This window comes from Kwoniella pini, chromosome 11 (genome assembly GCF_000512605.2).
Source record: "Kwoniella pini CBS 10737 chromosome 11, complete sequence".
Classification (NCBI taxonomy): Eukaryota; Fungi; Basidiomycota; class Tremellomycetes; order Tremellales; family Cryptococcaceae; genus Kwoniella; species Kwoniella pini.
Genome location: NC_091726.1, coordinates 273,349 through 289,843, shown reverse-complemented (window position 1 = coordinate 289,843; position 16,495 = coordinate 273,349). Strand labels below are relative to the sequence as shown.

The following is a 16,495-nucleotide window of genomic DNA, read 5'->3' as shown; positions in this document are numbered from 1 at the left end:
AATTATGCACAGTACTTCCAATTTAATTCCTTCAATGTCTGTTTATAACTTGACATTCTGGCGAATCATCATTTATTGAAATTCCATCATTACTATTTTCATTTCTTGACATTGCCCAAGAAGGATCATAACTAGGTGGAATAATAACTTCTCTTGTTGGTTGAGATACACTTCCAGCATCACATTCATATATTATATTACTTCTTCTTCTTCTTTCACTTTGTCTATCATTTATAGATCTATTTTTACCACCAGAAGAAGAAGGTATAACATTAAATATTGAATTAGGTCTTCCTTGTTCATTGATATCGTTATCATTTCTAGGTTGATCAGGATTATGTAATATCATATTATTTTCTAATGAAGGTTGTAATGAATTATGTCTAGATGAAGGTGAGGAAGAAAAATAACCATATCCTTCTGATTGATTTGGTATTGATAATCTATTAGGATTAGGTGATAAATTTGAATTTGAATGATATGATGGATCAGGTGAATGAGGTGAACTGAATAATAAAGGAGTAACTGTTGAATCTCTCATTCCATGAGGAGGTCTTTGATCATATAATGGAGTATGACCACCTGATGCGGCGTCTAAGAATATTATATTGATCAGCTTTGCACTTTACCAACTCATGAATGTCCCACTCACTCGCGTATGCTTCATTGGCGTTTCTTTCTCCGTCAACATGGTATGGATCGACTTCGAATGGTTTATCCTCGTATAAATTAGCACTATAATAGAGAATTTAGATCAGCTTACGTCCGCTGAGTGAACAAGGACTTTTGCGTCGATAGCTTACAGCACGTACGTTTGATTCCTTTTTCGAGACTGTCTCTTCTTGTGTAGAAAGAAATACCAAGCGAGTATACCGAGTAAAACTAATGCTACAGCTCCGCCAGCCTGTGAGGGAAAATCACGTTAATTTCCCTATCATTAGATGACAGATATAACAATTCGACTCACCAGTCCACCAGCGATCGCAGCTGTATTGTTACTTGAGCTCGAGCTTGAGCTTTCACCACTTTCAAGGGTATAATTAGCATACGTACTGACATATTGTATACAATGGCCATACTCACCCTTGAGCTTGAATAAAAACAACTTTTGAAATATCCCAATAAGGATTATTTTGACCTTGGTTCAAAACTGTCAAAGTATATTGAGCTGTAGTATCAAGATTGGCATAATAAAGAACTTGATCAATCGTGATCCAAGGACTAATTCCTTTAAATTGCTGAGTTGAAGGTATACCACCTATAGTAGTAGTTGCAGTGGTAGTATCTGAAGCATCTCCTGAAATAGCTTCATTAGGTAAATTTGATGAAGTTAATGATACTTGATATTGACCATGATCGTAATTAGCAGAACCATATATTAAAACAAAAGATGTATTTTGAGGTGGTTGAAAAATTAATTGAGCTCCTGTTTGATGCGTATCAAGTCGATTGTAAGTTTGCATAACCTGATTACCTGTCGCTTTCACAGTGAGCTGATTTCTCTCGAGAACAGCGCTATGTGAATGAAAATGGTAGAATTATTTACCTGCTCCTCCAACTTGAGTTGCTGGATTCCATTCACCTGTTGAAGCATGAAACAAAGCGTCAATTTGACTTTGTGATAAAATCGCTTGTACAGTAGAATTAGACGTTTGTGCTCTGATAAACAGTATATCAAGTAATCAATAACAATACGATAAATGCGGGTTTAATCTTTTACTCACCCTTTCTCACCTATACCAGTTGTAAAAGTAATTCCTTTCAAATTGACTCCACCATTACCAGTAACGCTCAATTTGATTCTATGCCAACCTTCTTCCAGATTATCTAACATCCATCCATTAAATATTTTTTTAGCAATTTGTGTACCATCAATTGTCACTTGAGCATCATTCTCATTAGCATCTGCCCATAAATAAGCTGCTGTTCCCCACCATCCTAAAGAAGCATTTGCTCCTATATGAGTAGTATAATGAGCTGAAATACCTTCACCTATAGTTTGATTCAAGTAGCTTGACCATGATGATTCGGTATAAGTTACATTCCAAGTTTGATCGGATGGTCCTGATCTACTAGGAGAGTATGTTATAGTAGGTGATTGATCAGATACAGTGATATTATAAGGCTGTTTCGCTGCTTTAATAAAAGGCAGGATGAAGACTGATGTCGAGAGGAGTAGAAGATTTGCTAGTCTTGACAACGAATGAGTCGGCATATCGGCCAACGTTGTACAGGACGCAATTGGATAGAATGACTTCGATGAGATTGGGAGCTATCCTCGGAGCTGTTAAGGACATCAATTTTAGGTATAATGATATAGAAAGAGCTTGTGATGAGCTCCAACCTGGCTTGGGCGAAGACACTTAATACAAAGGTTGAGATGAAAAGAGTGATCTTGGATGATGATTGAGTAAATTCAACCTCTAAGCGAAGCGAAAGGAAGATGATATCATATGATGAATGTGTTCATGTTATTGAAGGGCGCATATTCAAAAGTAACCCATCAATCGATACTGGATTTAGGGACAAAAAGTCATTCCAATCTACATGCAACATACCTATGCAATAATTCAAGTACACATCCTCTAAAGTCTAGACATCCTCAATATCGAGGTTATGATTCGCATTTTGGTAGAGGATTTATAAGCGGTGTTGCTGTGCGGTCATCTCGGCTTTTAGTGCCTTTGATAAAATCTATTAATCATAGCCTTGCATGTAAGTGTTCGTGTCCATGGCTTATGCTTATAGATTCATGTACTGTGAGAGGATGTGCCTTCCCCTGACAATTGACATGGTCCAATTTGATCGGATTTTCGGAAGGTCTTCCTACCCGTCGATCCATATGAGTCGCTTGACAACGACACATCTAACATTGTCGACGATTGATCCTGACATATAGATAGTATCGCAAAGAGATAGTAAATACTAATATATAAAATATAGAATAAGCATAACGTATTGCGGATCGTTCTGATAGAATAGAAAAGAACACAGCATCCCTAGATTGACGTTAATGTTTGGTTCCTGAAATAATCTATGATAATCGTATGACATCTATCCACCGCCCACTTTACTAATATGCACCGCTTGATCATCCGTACATATTACAAAAAGTATCTCAGCAGTGCACAATTGAATCGAAGCGGACTGCTGCATACAACAAAGATCAGATAAGATATACAAATTGTGTGACTTTTATACATTATGCAGCTTGATATTCAGCTCCATATATATCACCACCTTCTAAGAAACCACCAGGACCATCGGAATCTAACAGAGCTTCATACTGCTCAACCGTTAATTCTTGCTTCGGCTTTTTATCCTGTGATGTATCCGATAACAAAATTTTCGAAGAAGGTAAAGGGGATAAGGGCGATTCTTCTTTCGGCTTTCGTATAGGTGAAGAATCGATTGAATCCGATTTGACTGGATAATCTTCTACATCCTCTTCTTCCGGAACATCTATTGGCGATTTGATTGTGTCAAGTATTTTAGCAAGCTCAAGTGTACCTCTTTGACCCCATTCCACGACATCCGGCTTGAAATCATTCTGATAGATCTCAATCAGCCCCTAACCTTTGCATTTGAAAGGAGAGTACCACTCACATATAGATGGCCAGCTATCCTGTTTAGCTCTTCTGGTTCGTACGAATCAGCTACCAATTTCAATGCTCCCATTACATGTGGTGTGTAGTCCTTGAACATTCGAGTTATATACAAATAGCCCTAAAAATGAGTTTTAGCCGTATACCTATCTATCTCACAGTCATTGAATGTACTCACTTGTCCAGGTCCGACAGGTACACCCTTCTGTATCGCTCTAAGCGTTCCATCTGGTCTCTCTATTATAGGGCTAGAATTCGAAATGATATCAGTCGGCAATTCAGTCATTATTCCAATTGAAATAAGAACTTTTATCTTACATTCTGAAATATTTCGATATTAGCTATCTCATACTGAACAATAGCAAGAATCTTTATAAAACTCACTTGGCACGCATAATCCCTACCCAAGGTTGTGAACTTTCCCTAATTACTTTACTTTCCTCTTCGGCGACATGCTTTTGACCGAAATGTTTTTTTCTTATTTTTGCTTTATCTTGTCTTCTAATATTTGAAGGTAAATTAATTTCACCTCCTGGTAAATCTTCTATTTCTTCTTTAGCTTCTCTAGTTTCAATTTCATTTAATATATGTCCTAACATTAAAGCATGTTTTAAACTTGATATATGTACATAAACATGTGCTAAAGAAAGTGATTCTGCAACATCAAAACCAAGTCTACGTGATATTGTATATGCCCATGCTGTTGATACTGGAGCTCTATTAGTTGTAAGAGTTAATGGTAGAAGTTGCTATATAAATATAATTCCTTTAGGTAATTTCCACATTTTCAGATATAATTGACTTACTTCGACATCTAAAATAGGATGAAAATCAATATCAAGAGGTACATTATCTTCATCTGCTTTCCTCTTAGCCAAAGGTTCTAATAAATCACTATCTCTACCTCTTTTCTTAGAAACGGCCTATAATCAACCACATCTTTTTAGTTAAGCTATGAAAAATAAAGGGATATCTCACAAACCTCTCCATTTGCCAATCCCCTAATAGCATTAGATACTAATTTCCTAGCTTCTTTATCTTCTATCAAACTTGCTATCTTTTGAGGTGTTAATTCAGATAACCTTCCTATCGTACCGTGAGATTTATATCTATCGTCAATGTATCAGAACCCGGTATTTCTTCACTCTGGTATGATTCGAAATCACAATACAATTAATCCCAGACTTACATTTTAGCTGCTAAACCCATTGCAACGCGCATATCAACTCCCCTAGCAGTGAGGATTTTTAACCAATCTGGTAAGCTCAATTGGGCAGTCGGCGAAGGTAGTGCCGAAGGTTTAGGTGGCATGTCGATGAATCTGATTGTAAATGATCAAGTTGAGCTAAAACGAGGAGTGACTAAGATGTAAATATTGAAATTAGCGATGATGATCAAGGAAGTAATTTGTTTTGATCAAACTGATTTTGTGTTGTTAGTTGACGTCACCTTTCAGGCACGGTTACAATCTAACATTACATTTCTAGGGAAATCATTTCGATTGTTAATTATATTGTTGTCAATGGATTGATAGAAACTTAATACAAGCAGATAACATGCAAAGCAATTGCTCTCCTGATCATATCGGAATGTACACGTCAATTATAGAGAACTTTTAACTTTAGAGTTCCTCTTCAGTCTATTCAGATAATCTGGTATGATCTCTTTGTTTCATCCCTTCGAGTCAGATATATGCGACTGAAAAAATACTGATCGTACTGCTGCACAAGGTACAACAAGTTGCATGTTATACCACATCCCTTCTTGTGCTGGATGAACAGTACAAAAACATACTTCAAACCCCCCTGCCGACTAGTATGAGCCCGATTGGCCTCCCTGAACTTCTCTTCTCCTCCTGCTACCTTTTCTTCTCCTTTCGCTTATTCATCTACAATTAATGATCTAAGGAGGACGACAAAGATCGGAGATGAGGTATTATCGAACAAATAAGAATTATCACTCGATCAACCAAATAAAAAGTAGGTTGACTCAAGTGAGATTTTGGACCTACGAAGTCCATTGGAAAGTTGGGCTATAATTTACAGGATTGATAGATTTGATGACATGGCACTAATAGCCTTGCTATTGATAATGTGAATACGATATTGTTACATGAGTTGACATAGTTTGACGAGATCATCAAGTATTTCATCGAATCATAGCTTATCGTAAATGTCATTTAGATCTTCGTCTTAACTATGCTAAGTCAACGCTATGGGTGCTGATGCAGATTTGTACGTGTAAATCTACATGTTCTGATGATGTTGCCAAGATGTATGATAATTTTCGCCAAGATATACAACATGATATGATCGTTGGAATCGTCGAAATTGAGATGGAGACTAATTTGTTGGTTGATAGTGAAAGAGACAGGGATTTGCATTGTACTGGCAAACCATTGATAGGCATTCTACTTGGAGAGCTTTGGTCTCCTTAGAAATCTTCGAGATCCGGTTTAGACAGACTAGAAGCATTAGGGGAATTGTGGAAAGTCGGCCCGGCATATTTAGCTCCAAGAGGATTTGAACTGGGTCCAGATGAAGAGCTCAAGCTGCCTTTTCGTCCTGCGAAATCATTCGGTATTCTAGGGAATTCGCCAGTTCCTACTATTGGTAAGATCCCATTGCTGAGATTACCATGAGCGGATGCAACGCTTTTCGCTGGAGTTTGGGGCGCTCTATGAACATTGAAACCCGTATGGAAAGGAATATGACTGTCGAAGGCTGATACTGTTCTTGCACCTGTACCGGAAAGAGGTGGACCGTCTGCAGACGCCCGACGGTTATGCGTTGGACGGGGATTGAGAGGAGAGGGTACTGGTGGTACAGCTTGGTATGGGATACATAGATTCGTTTTCTTCTTGTCAGATGGTGTGGATCTACTGGATTTCCTGGGTGATTCGGACGGGGATGGGACAGGAGACTGGAGTTTTTGCTGCCACTGTTTTCATTGTGAGTTAGCAGCGCCTGCAGTTATGTGATCTAGCTCTACTCACGGTCAACTCCTGACCTCCGGCCACCAAGGGCATTTCCCAGACAGCACTTTCGTCCTCGCTACCCACAGCCTTCTTTCCTTTCTTGGTCGAGGTCACTGACTGAGTGTGAGCTAGACCTCGAGACGGTAATGATTTACTGAGAGACGACGTGTCGAAAGGCAATGACTGCGTTTCCCCGTGATTGCTTGCCTGAGAGGCTGATGGCTGTTTACTGATATTTTTGGGTCTCGTAGCGGATATACCAGATTTGGGCTTGAGATTGTTTTCTACATGGCCCGAGATGTCATCGGTCGTTCGAGGAGGCTTGGAAGTTTTCTTTCCCCTTTTGGATTTGATGGCTGCCATCGTTTCACCTTCAGCGCCATTTTCCACGCTGTCTTGTTTTGGCTGATTTCTTCCTACCCTGCCTTGAGGTGCGGGGGATCTCTCGTCTCTAGCCTTGATTTCACCTTGCCCAAACGCTCCGGACACTTTCCCAGCATTACGAGGTTGATTCTTCTTCCCTAGTGCGACGTCCATGTCGTCTTTTGATAGATTAAGTACACCCCGTTTGGGAGAAGGCTTCGGCGGCGACATGACACCAAGTAAGTCAAAGAGCATCTCTTCGTCTTCGGAAGAAGGTTCTTGATCCAGCGGTAACTCTGGCTCACTACCTACTGCGACATTACGTTGGTTTGCAGGCTTATTACCTCGACGTGGACGACGGGACTTCTTTGGTGTAGGCGTGGTAGGTTGGTCGGACATAGGTAATTGAAGATGTTGTAGGGGTACAGGTGACTTATGCGTAGCGGATGAAATTTTACGAGAAAAAGGTATATCCCCTCTAGATGGTGTACCTGGTCTTGAAGAGCCGGGTTTTGATGATGTGCGCTGGAGCGGGAGGGTTGGGTGTAAAATATGTTGGTGGGCTTGATGTGATGAGGTGCGTGTTCGTGTTGTCGTTCTAGTGGACATTCTGTTCATATGGATGGATATGTCAGTCAGGTAAGCTGCATGAGTCAAGAGATAGAAGAAGAGGGAAGTCGCTCGAGCTATATATGCGTGAGGTGGCAGATGAAAAAGCAAACGCCCGGATGGTGATTAAGAAAGGACAAGAAAGGACAAATACGTACTCAATTCCAGACGGTCAACTTTATAACTTGTTTTGATACTAAGCATACATAAACCTACTATCTGAATCGACACTTATACAGTCGAGGGTTCTGCTGTCGGAATGATGGATTACCTAGGCGACTGGCTATGCAATGAGGGTGATACGACTACAAGACGTTGTATTATCGGAACAATCAGTTGCGAAGGACAAATGATGGTAAATTGATTTCTCGTAGGCTCAGAGCGACTGTCGTGATTGATCCAGCCTACTACAAAGAAATGATCTCGAGGTCACAGGGAACTAAATTTGAGGTTTACAGTTGATATAATACTGTTGAGAGGAGTTTAATGGGTAATATTAAGGAGAAGTGAATTAAGATTTAGATGAAACACCTAGGTTATATCGTAATTGACTCTTGGGTTAGGTGGCAAATCAATTATCAGCCTGATAACAATGAACACCGTTTTTAGTGTGCCTGATTTTATATCTTCACCCTTTCTGTGTTTTCGGATTGGATCGTATTTACCCGGAGCCACTGTTGAATTTGACTTTTTGGTTTCTTACTTACACCTCTTCAAGAAAAAGATATTTCAGAGAACCCGAACCACTTATGTCTCGATAGCGAATTTTGAAGAACAGCACGTGAGTATTGAAACATCCACCCAGTCCTCCCCAGCCTAATCGCTGAGCTGCTATCGCAGAATGCTTCGGCGCATACGAGCTAAGCTCCTTTCCAACCCCGTTCGACCACCTTTGACTTTGCCATCTTTCCGACTCTCGTCTTCCGCTGCTTTAGCTCGGTGTCAAGAATCAGAGGAAGATCAACTCGTACCGTATGGTCTTGACTATGGTGCAGGACCATCTCGAATACCTTATCAACCTCCTCATGTCCACATACCACCAACTTCTCTCGAAAGTACCTCTTCTCGCCTGACCGTCCGTAATCTTCGCGAAATACTTCGAAATGTCAAACCCGGAGCATATGCTCAACCAAAGATTTTCATGAAGACCATCTTCAACCACTCACAGTCATGGTCACAACCAAAGAATATTCATTATTCCCAAGACATCGCTTCGATCTCCCGTATCGAATTACATACAATCGTTCACCACCTCATTAGGCGGAAGAAAGGTAATACGGCTGCCGCACTAATACGTGATGTCCTTGCTTTGTCGTCGCGCGAGAAACGGAGGAGACTGTTGTCAATCAAAACTGTATCGACGCTGTTTAGAGATAGATCAGCTTATAACATGTTCAAGGCTCAATCGCTAGGTGGCATAGCAAACGCAGCTCCCGATTTATCACCAAATTTTGAAAGTCAGATTGCCCTGCCTCCGAGTAGAGCACTGGCGACCTTACTCAATATCTTGGATTTACTGCAAGACGTAAGATATAACCGACCGCTCGAGCTTTATTCTTTGATCATCAAGCAGTGCGTGGATGAGCAATTATATGATCTAGCTGCAAAGGTGTATGTTGGATTAGTAGAAGAATGGGTGACAGAAGGAAGAGTCGCGCACGGTGCGAATCCAGATGACTTCCATCCCGGTGGCGGTCCTCCCAGAGCTCAAGGTGATCAACCTCTTTCAAAGCTGCTAGGACACTGGTGGACGGGAGTACGGACATGGAGACTACCTGGTGAAATACTTTCTCCGCATGATCGGCTGGATTTATGGCACCCCAAACAACTATCCTTAGGCGAAAAGATGAAGAATTTCCCCTTACCAATCGCAACTTCTCCTCCCTCCCTTGTACCTCAGCCGAAAACGGTTTTACTCAACACTATCATTTCTTCCCTCACACTAGATCCAGAGGCCTGTTCACCGAGAGAGTTCGCAAGTTCAATGAGAGCTTTGGCTATACTGGCAAACACAGTACTCTCGCGGACATTACCCATAGTGTCTCTCGGCAGATTGTTACAAGCTTTCAAAACCGCTCCGAATAAGCCCGACGTCTACCCCGAAAACGTTTCCGAAATACCTTCTGAGAACCAATGGGCATACACCTCTTTTACCCAAATTCACGTCACTCTGATGTCTCTCTTGTTTTCCCCACCGATTTCTTCCCACTCGATGCAACTCATAGCAGAAAATCAAGACTTGCAGCATGAAGAAGGTCTAACTTCACCTAATCACGATCAAGCGATGAATCAGTATATGATGCCCCCGTTATCCTGGAAATCGTGTACAATTCTTCTCCGATATGCCTTTGAAAGCCTTCGAAAACCTTTTCTGCTGAAACGATTACTTAGGTATATGAAAGACGTCTTCAGTATGGGCGCCGAAAACCCTCAAGCTTTCAACACGCTACTGAAAGGTGCATCCGCCTTACAGTTAAACGCTATAGCCGCTCAATCCGATCAAGCGATCTTCGGCGAGCAGAAATACGACAGACCTTCTCATGCACCTCCTCCCAAGCCCGAGTCCCGGTTCTTCTCTTCCACCCAGCGTATAGCGCGGAAAAGAACGAAACACAATAAAGAAGAAGAGGATTTAGGAGGATTCATTCAGACTGAGTTCGAACTGGGCACTTCCCCTTTGCCCGATCAGAATTCCCTTTTAGCGCTTATCAAGCATTTAACCGTGACAAGTCAATTTATTAGATTGGAGAGTTTGGTTTATATCTTAGAACCTTATTTGGAATTTTCTAAGAACATGTCTCCGGCTGAAGTGCAATCGAGATTACAGAAAAGAAGATTAGAACCTGGAATATCAGGACGACCTAAATCTCAAGGAATCCCATACGATGTATATGTTGCCCTACTGAAGGGTCTTGAAAAGGCCGGATCAACAGGGTTAGCTCAAAGAGTTTTCAACTTGGCAATGTATGCTGAGAAGGAGAACATCAATGACTTTTTCGAGACAAACCCAGAGGGAATATTACCTTCAAGTTTGAAATTTCCTCTTGAGGGTTTTAAAGTGATGTTAGATGTATGGGGAAATGAAAGTCGATTCACTAATAGGTCAAGCAATGGAATTGGGGATCAAGTTCCAATAGGATGGGAATTACCTCAAGGTTATAAAAGGTTACCAAGAGGTGTAGCGGCTGGTTATATGACAATGGTGACTCATCATTTAGCTAAAAAGTCTTATTCACCTGAAAATTTTAATGAAGAGTATTACAACTCTCTTCTTAAAGCATGTAAATGGAGATGGAAATTATCTGAAGATGAACAACTTTTCCGAGGTTTTAGAAATGAAATGAAAAATATATGTCAAGATATTGAAGATTCAAACTTGCAAATCCCAGAGGTATTACTGGCCAAATTGACTGGACAAACTTCCAATTCAAGTCAAAAGTGGAATCGACAGGTGAAGAGGAATAGGTCTAAAAAGAGTAAACAAACAGCCGAAGAAGAATTGTTGAATAAGCTTTTAGCTGGTGAACCGTTAAGTGTGGTTAATGAGGATTACGCAAAGTCATCTAATGAAGTACGAACCCCTTAAAGCGACAGAGAGAAAAGGTGTCGAACCTGCCAATTCACTTCAATCATTTGCGTTTTGTTTGATATGTTGTATTACCAGATGTATCTACAAATATCTGCTCGCTTTCCAGCTTCGTGAGACGGCATGATCCAGTACTTGTCTATCGGTTTGATTTGTTCCCATTTTCTTGTACGAATTGTGAGATCCATGCTTCAAAAGTTGCTTTCCCTGGTGAGTAGATTCTGAGGCTGAGTTTGTAAGTTTTTATGATGACTTACATCAGAGTAACACCGCCCAGCTAAAGGTAAAGATGATAATAAAGTGGATTGTCAATAGGATTTATTTGAAAATCTATATTTTACGATCCACTGAGATCACGCATTTATAACAAAATGTTCCATATTAATTATTAAATGTATTATCAAATCAGATCAATCCCCATAAAATCTTCATCCTGGTTGTCCAATCACCTTCCCATCCCTTTCCATCTGGTTCATCTTCATAAATCTGACCTGTATTATCATTATTCCAAGTATTGAGAATCTTCTCAAACCAAACTATTTTAGCAAAATACCTTAAATTATCTTCCAAAGGTTCCTCAACTGGACCTTTTTCTACAGATTTTACATATTTCGAACAATCACTCAAATAAGTTTGAATTTCGGTAGATATCTTTTTTCCAGGGATTCTTGTCAAATCAGAAATTATAAAAAGCTTTTGTAAATCTTCTAAACATCTATGACGTCTATTATCATTTTTCATCACATCTGCAAATGTCTTTTCAGGAGTATCATGAATTTTGAACCATTGATCAAAGCTTGTTTTAGCATATATTTCATTTGTTCGATCAATTAATCTGTAATGAGATGCCATCTGTAAAATGATTAGCTTGTTGATTATCAAATTTTCCTCTGCAATGCCGGTCTCCATTACGAGTTCAGAAACTACTATAGGATCCGGAGAAAATTCCAAACTTACAATTGCATGATACCATAGTAATGGCTTTTCTCTTGCTTTTATACCTTGTTCGGAGGTCTCCATCCATATTATTTGTTCTCTTATCCAATCTTTAACTTGTGCAACAAGTCTTTCATCAAGGTATTCATCACAAAGAATAAGAGCTTGATCAACTAGGATAAGGAATCGAATCTATTCATTTGCACAACGTACAAGTAAATAAGCCATTCCAGCATGATAAGCACTTCTATTTAAATAATGACTCACAGCAACTACAAAATGCTCATTACCTTGCTTGGGGTTTTCACCAGGATGACATTGAGAGAATCTGATTTGAGGTTCCATTCTATGATAAATGTTAATTAATCATATTTCACTGTCCTGATCCAACTGTTGGCTATTTTCAACGTACCTTGTATCAATATCGATGAAAAAAACTTTAAGAAGCTTTTCAATTTTCATTATGCATTTTCGCCTTATAATTGAATTTTCAATATATAATATACCCAATGAAAGTGTATGTACGGTTTTCGCCATTAATTGAAGTTGTTCTTGACCTTGTGGTTTAGCATTTTCTTATATGAGATAAAAGATGAATCGTATATCAGCTAATTTCGTTTGAGGTTAGGTCAAATTTAAACTTTGTTCACACACCTGGATTTCGTTGAGCATCTCGATATTCTACAACATCATGAAAAGTTTCGTCAATTTGTGATTAATTTTCCCCTTCCATTATCAGATACAAAGCATAGTCTCCCTTTCCAACATCAAATACAAATCATAGATTCGAATGACTTACCCCATGAACCATCCTCAAGTTGCCACCAATGAGGCTTCATCGTAAAGAGCTGATTCTTACCACCGCCTTCTGCTTTCGGAACAGGACATAGGATTGGAGAAAAAGTAATCGAATACGTAGCATCCTTGTCCAAGATCTCATCAACGAGCTGGCGAAGCAAATTCAGTGTATGAGCATTGGATGTTCTCCTTGGAATGGGAAGGAGAATATCCAAAGGTTGTCTTGGGATAGGAAGAGGTGCCTTTGTAGATCTTTGAATTGACATATCGAGTTTGGCTATTGCTAAGGATCACTGTATAGATACTTGGCGTTGATAAAATCAGAAATGATGCTCTGCCCTGAAGTTTTAATGGTCTTATATATGTGTATGCGTATACATGGGTTGCAATTCTCACTCAAGTCGCTTACACTTTTGATCAAAAGAAGGCCAACAAGGGTTCTTCGGTCGATGCAAGTTTCAAACCTGGCAATCCTTTCTCATGGGAGTCAAGAAAGGTAAACAAGAAAGAAGACATCGATGGATATCTTACACAATCCGACGTATAGGTACTCGCATCGAATCTTCACACGAATGACAATCTAAAAAGTAGATCGAAAAGAGGCATGATGTAAATTCATTCACCTTCTTTGCAAAGGGATTTTACCACTTGGGAACATACCGTAGAAGGGATGCCACATTCAAGTTTTACCGGAATTCGCCGCCTTTCTCTACCTTTCCAGTTCCTCTTCGACTTTTGTTGTCGATGATGCATTTGTTGAATGTAATATCTCTATTCGTACAATCAAAAAGTTCCTCAAATCCCGACTTAACGCTTCTTCAGCACAACCAACGAAATCATCCATAAATCGACAAAACAAAATGGCAGCTCCTCAATATCTTGGTCCAGCCGGTTCTCAATCGACTAATCCTTTAACGGCTTTCTGGAGAAATCAAGTGATTAACCCGGAACATAGAGAAGGAAATATCAAGTAGGTATAACTTTTTCAGATTGTCGAGCCTCTCAGAATAAGGAGATCAATAGGATATGATACAAGGAAGATGGGGACATTCTTTACAAGGCAATATGCGATATCAGATGGCAATTTCATGAAGGAGATAATTTTGGAATTGATGAACGATTTTCCAAATGGCTCAGAAGCTATTCGATATTAGTCTACAAAAACGATAAATTGGATGGAATCAGTGGGACTTGGATCGGGTGGATTATCATCAACAGCAGGAATGACGCTAATTACTTCTGAACGTTTAGCATCGCTCGAGCAACAGTCGTCTTCATCCTTGGTGTAGCTTTCGTCAGATCTTCATTCAGTAGTGCTTTAGTACCTGTATTCTAAGTTGGATGGATGGCGAGCAGGATTTTAGCAGAAGGGTAAGCCATGCTACTCGTGCTTGAGTTGACTGGAATATAGGCTTACAATTTTGGTCTTGTCAATCTTTAGCAGAAGGTCACCTAACGATTTTATCGCGAATTTGACCACGGAGATTATGTATAAACACAATTCATGTATAATATGCATAGCATCACGACTCCTATATTAAACACAGCCCAATCGGCAAGCACCTTGGTCGCTGAGCACATACAGCCGAGAGGCAATGGCAGAGGAGACCAATGATAAACGAACGGCCCATAAGCAACATTAAGCGGCAATTGTAACAACTTTTGGTCGAACATGTGATTATATCTTCATAGTACAGTAAATCTCAAGTACAATCTTGTAGACCAGAGTAAATCACAATGTCATTTCGCCATTTAATCTCTTCTAGTTTTGCTCAATGATGCCCACTAAAGCCTTCTCATATTTCCCAGTAGTCTCCCCTTCTACAGCTCTCTTCAGACTTTTACCGTATAAAGCCTGATATTGGTTCTTGATAGCGTTGAAACGAGGTCTATTCCAATGACTTCGTACTATTCGATATATCCTGTAATCGGGATATGTCAGTTGAATGATTTAACAATTCCTTCTACAAGCCGACTTACATTCTTTCGTCCTTTGTACCCATACCTGCCATAGCAGCGTATAACATCTCTGCATCTCTCGTTACACCTTGACCGTCTCCTTCGGCACCTTTGGCAATGTAATAAAGACCATCTCTCATATGTCCTGAGAATTCGTTTTGCACCCTATAAAACGATGGTTAGGTGAGTTCGCCCCCTCTAAGTGGAATCCCAGCTAAACTCACATCTGGGATAGAGTAACTCGATGTCGTTGAGGGAACGCTTGGGCGATAGCTTGTAGATGTGCGTCGGATCGCGATAGAAGAATACCACATACACCAATCTCATCCTGAAAGATTCCAAACGATTAAACATTATGAAAAGTTATTGAAGATAAAGCAACTGCTCAATACTCACGGTACCCATCTTTCCTGGACCTGCTCTATATAGCGTCTCGACATCTTGTTGCACTTGTTGATGATTTACGAAAGGTGCTTCATCTCTTTGACCGGATAAAGCCATATTGAACATTCTGTAGATGTATTACTTATCAGCTCCCTCATTCCGTATGTTCTCACGGCAGTTACTATATACGAAAGATCTTTAAACCCGGAAATGGGAACGAAATCTACTCACCTTTCAGTCTTCATACTCAATTCTCCCCTCACCACAGCCACCAAGTCCTTTCCGTAAACCCGCTTATAACCTTCTTTCAAGTGGAAGATCTCTTCGTTGCTCCTACACAGCAGCAATTCGTTGAGCAGATCTTCGTGTGTGCCCATACCGGCACATGCTCTGTGCAAGAGGTACAAATCTCCACCCAAAGGGCCAAGAGAAAGCAAAACAAGAGTGTATTCGAGCCTTTGCTAGTTATCAGCATCGAAAATTGCTCTGACCAGAGTTCTGTGTACTGGGCTTACCAACTTGACAATTCCTTTTCTAGGGTTTTCTTTAACGGTCTTCCAACTGTCTGCTCGTACGTTCTGCTAAGTACGTCAATTTGAAATGCATCGAGCGGAACAAGGGTATCGATCAATGTTCTTTCATCTGTTCCAAAGCCCTATCGTCGATTAAAATCAGCTTGATTATTCCTCATACAGATACAAATGCTAAACTCGAACTCACTTTGGTAGCTTTTCGTATTCGTTCAGCATCGAATTGAGCGTTGTAACCCGGTAAATTACTAACGGGTACAGCAGGAGGAGGGGCCGGTATTGGAATACCGAGAAATTTGGGTCCGTGTCCCGGTGCTACTTGGGGTGGAGGTGCACCATATCCTCCTTGAACGCCATACGGTTGATTTGCGGGGGGTGCGCCGTAAGACTGATTCGCGGGAGGTGCGCCATAAGGCGGTTGAGGTGTGGTAGCTCCGTAAGCTGGTTGATTCGAAGGTGCACCATAGGGAGGTTGAGGCGAATGACTACCATACGGTTGTTGAGGGGGTGGTCCTCCATATCCTCCTTGCGGACCAGCATTGTAAGATGATTGACCGCCATAATCATTATGTGGTGGTGCGCCGTAGGCATTATGAGGTGGAGGTGGTGCGTAACCTCCTGAACCTCCGGGTCCGCCATAAGATGTTGGTGGCTGTTGACCCCATTGTTGCTGAGGCGCTTGATTGTAATTTGCTTGATATTGGTTATACATTTTTATTTACTACGTATAGCTGGCGAATGAAAGATT

At 40.4% G+C, this 16,495-nt stretch overlaps 6 protein-coding genes across 6 annotated transcripts; 1 reads left to right on the top strand and 5 right to left on the bottom strand.

The window, feature by feature from the left end:
- Positions 1–31: 31 nt before the first annotated feature.
- On the bottom strand, positions 32–2,215 carry I206_107445 (uncharacterized protein; the record flags this gene model as incomplete). The annotated part of the gene is made up of 7 exons (XM_019157488.1): positions 32–594; positions 653–735; positions 813–904; positions 968–1,025; positions 1,084–1,474; positions 1,547–1,659; positions 1,725–2,215. 7 exons carry the CDS (start codon positions 2,213–2,215, stop codon positions 32–34), a joined length of 1,791 nt encoding a protein of 596 aa, XP_019009128.1.
- Positions 2,216–3,202: 987 nt separating this feature from the next.
- I206_107444 (uncharacterized protein) lies at positions 3,203–4,916 on the bottom strand (the record flags this gene model as incomplete). The annotated part of the gene is made up of 7 exons (XM_019157487.1): positions 3,203–3,550; positions 3,607–3,726; positions 3,784–3,853; positions 3,990–4,354; positions 4,412–4,528; positions 4,588–4,714; positions 4,795–4,916. 7 exons carry the CDS (start codon positions 4,914–4,916, stop codon positions 3,203–3,205), a joined length of 1,269 nt encoding a protein of 422 aa, XP_019009127.1.
- A 1,122-nt stretch (positions 4,917–6,038) lies between these two features.
- I206_107443 (uncharacterized protein) lies at positions 6,039–7,554 on the bottom strand (the record flags this gene model as incomplete). The annotated part of the gene is made up of 2 exons (XM_019157486.1): positions 6,039–6,545; positions 6,601–7,554. 2 exons carry the CDS (start codon positions 7,552–7,554, stop codon positions 6,039–6,041), a joined length of 1,461 nt encoding a protein of 486 aa, XP_019009126.1.
- Positions 7,555–8,395: 841 nt separating this feature from the next.
- On the top strand, positions 8,396–11,140 carry I206_107442 (uncharacterized protein; the record flags this gene model as incomplete). The annotated part of the gene is made up of 1 exon (XM_019157485.1): positions 8,396–11,140. One exon carries the CDS (start codon positions 8,396–8,398, stop codon positions 11,138–11,140), a length of 2,745 nt encoding a protein of 914 aa, XP_019009125.1.
- Positions 11,141–11,545: 405 nt separating this feature from the next.
- On the bottom strand, positions 11,546–13,140 carry I206_107441 (uncharacterized protein; the record flags this gene model as incomplete). The annotated part of the gene is made up of 6 exons (XM_070203519.1): positions 11,546–11,992; positions 12,098–12,268; positions 12,344–12,422; positions 12,489–12,651; positions 12,731–12,757; positions 12,876–13,140. The coding sequence occupies 6 exons, from the start codon at positions 13,138–13,140 to the stop codon at positions 11,546–11,548; spliced, it is 1,152 nt and encodes a 383-aa protein (XP_070059620.1).
- A 1,496-nt stretch (positions 13,141–14,636) lies between these two features.
- Positions 14,637–16,459, bottom strand: I206_107440 (uncharacterized protein; the record flags this gene model as incomplete). Its single annotated transcript, XM_019157482.1, has 7 exons — positions 14,637–14,796; positions 14,855–14,998; positions 15,058–15,161; positions 15,230–15,344; positions 15,449–15,673; positions 15,733–15,872; positions 15,938–16,459. The coding sequence occupies 7 exons, from the start codon at positions 16,457–16,459 to the stop codon at positions 14,637–14,639; spliced, it is 1,410 nt and encodes a 469-aa protein (XP_019009122.1).
- Positions 16,460–16,495: the final 36 nt, after the last annotated feature.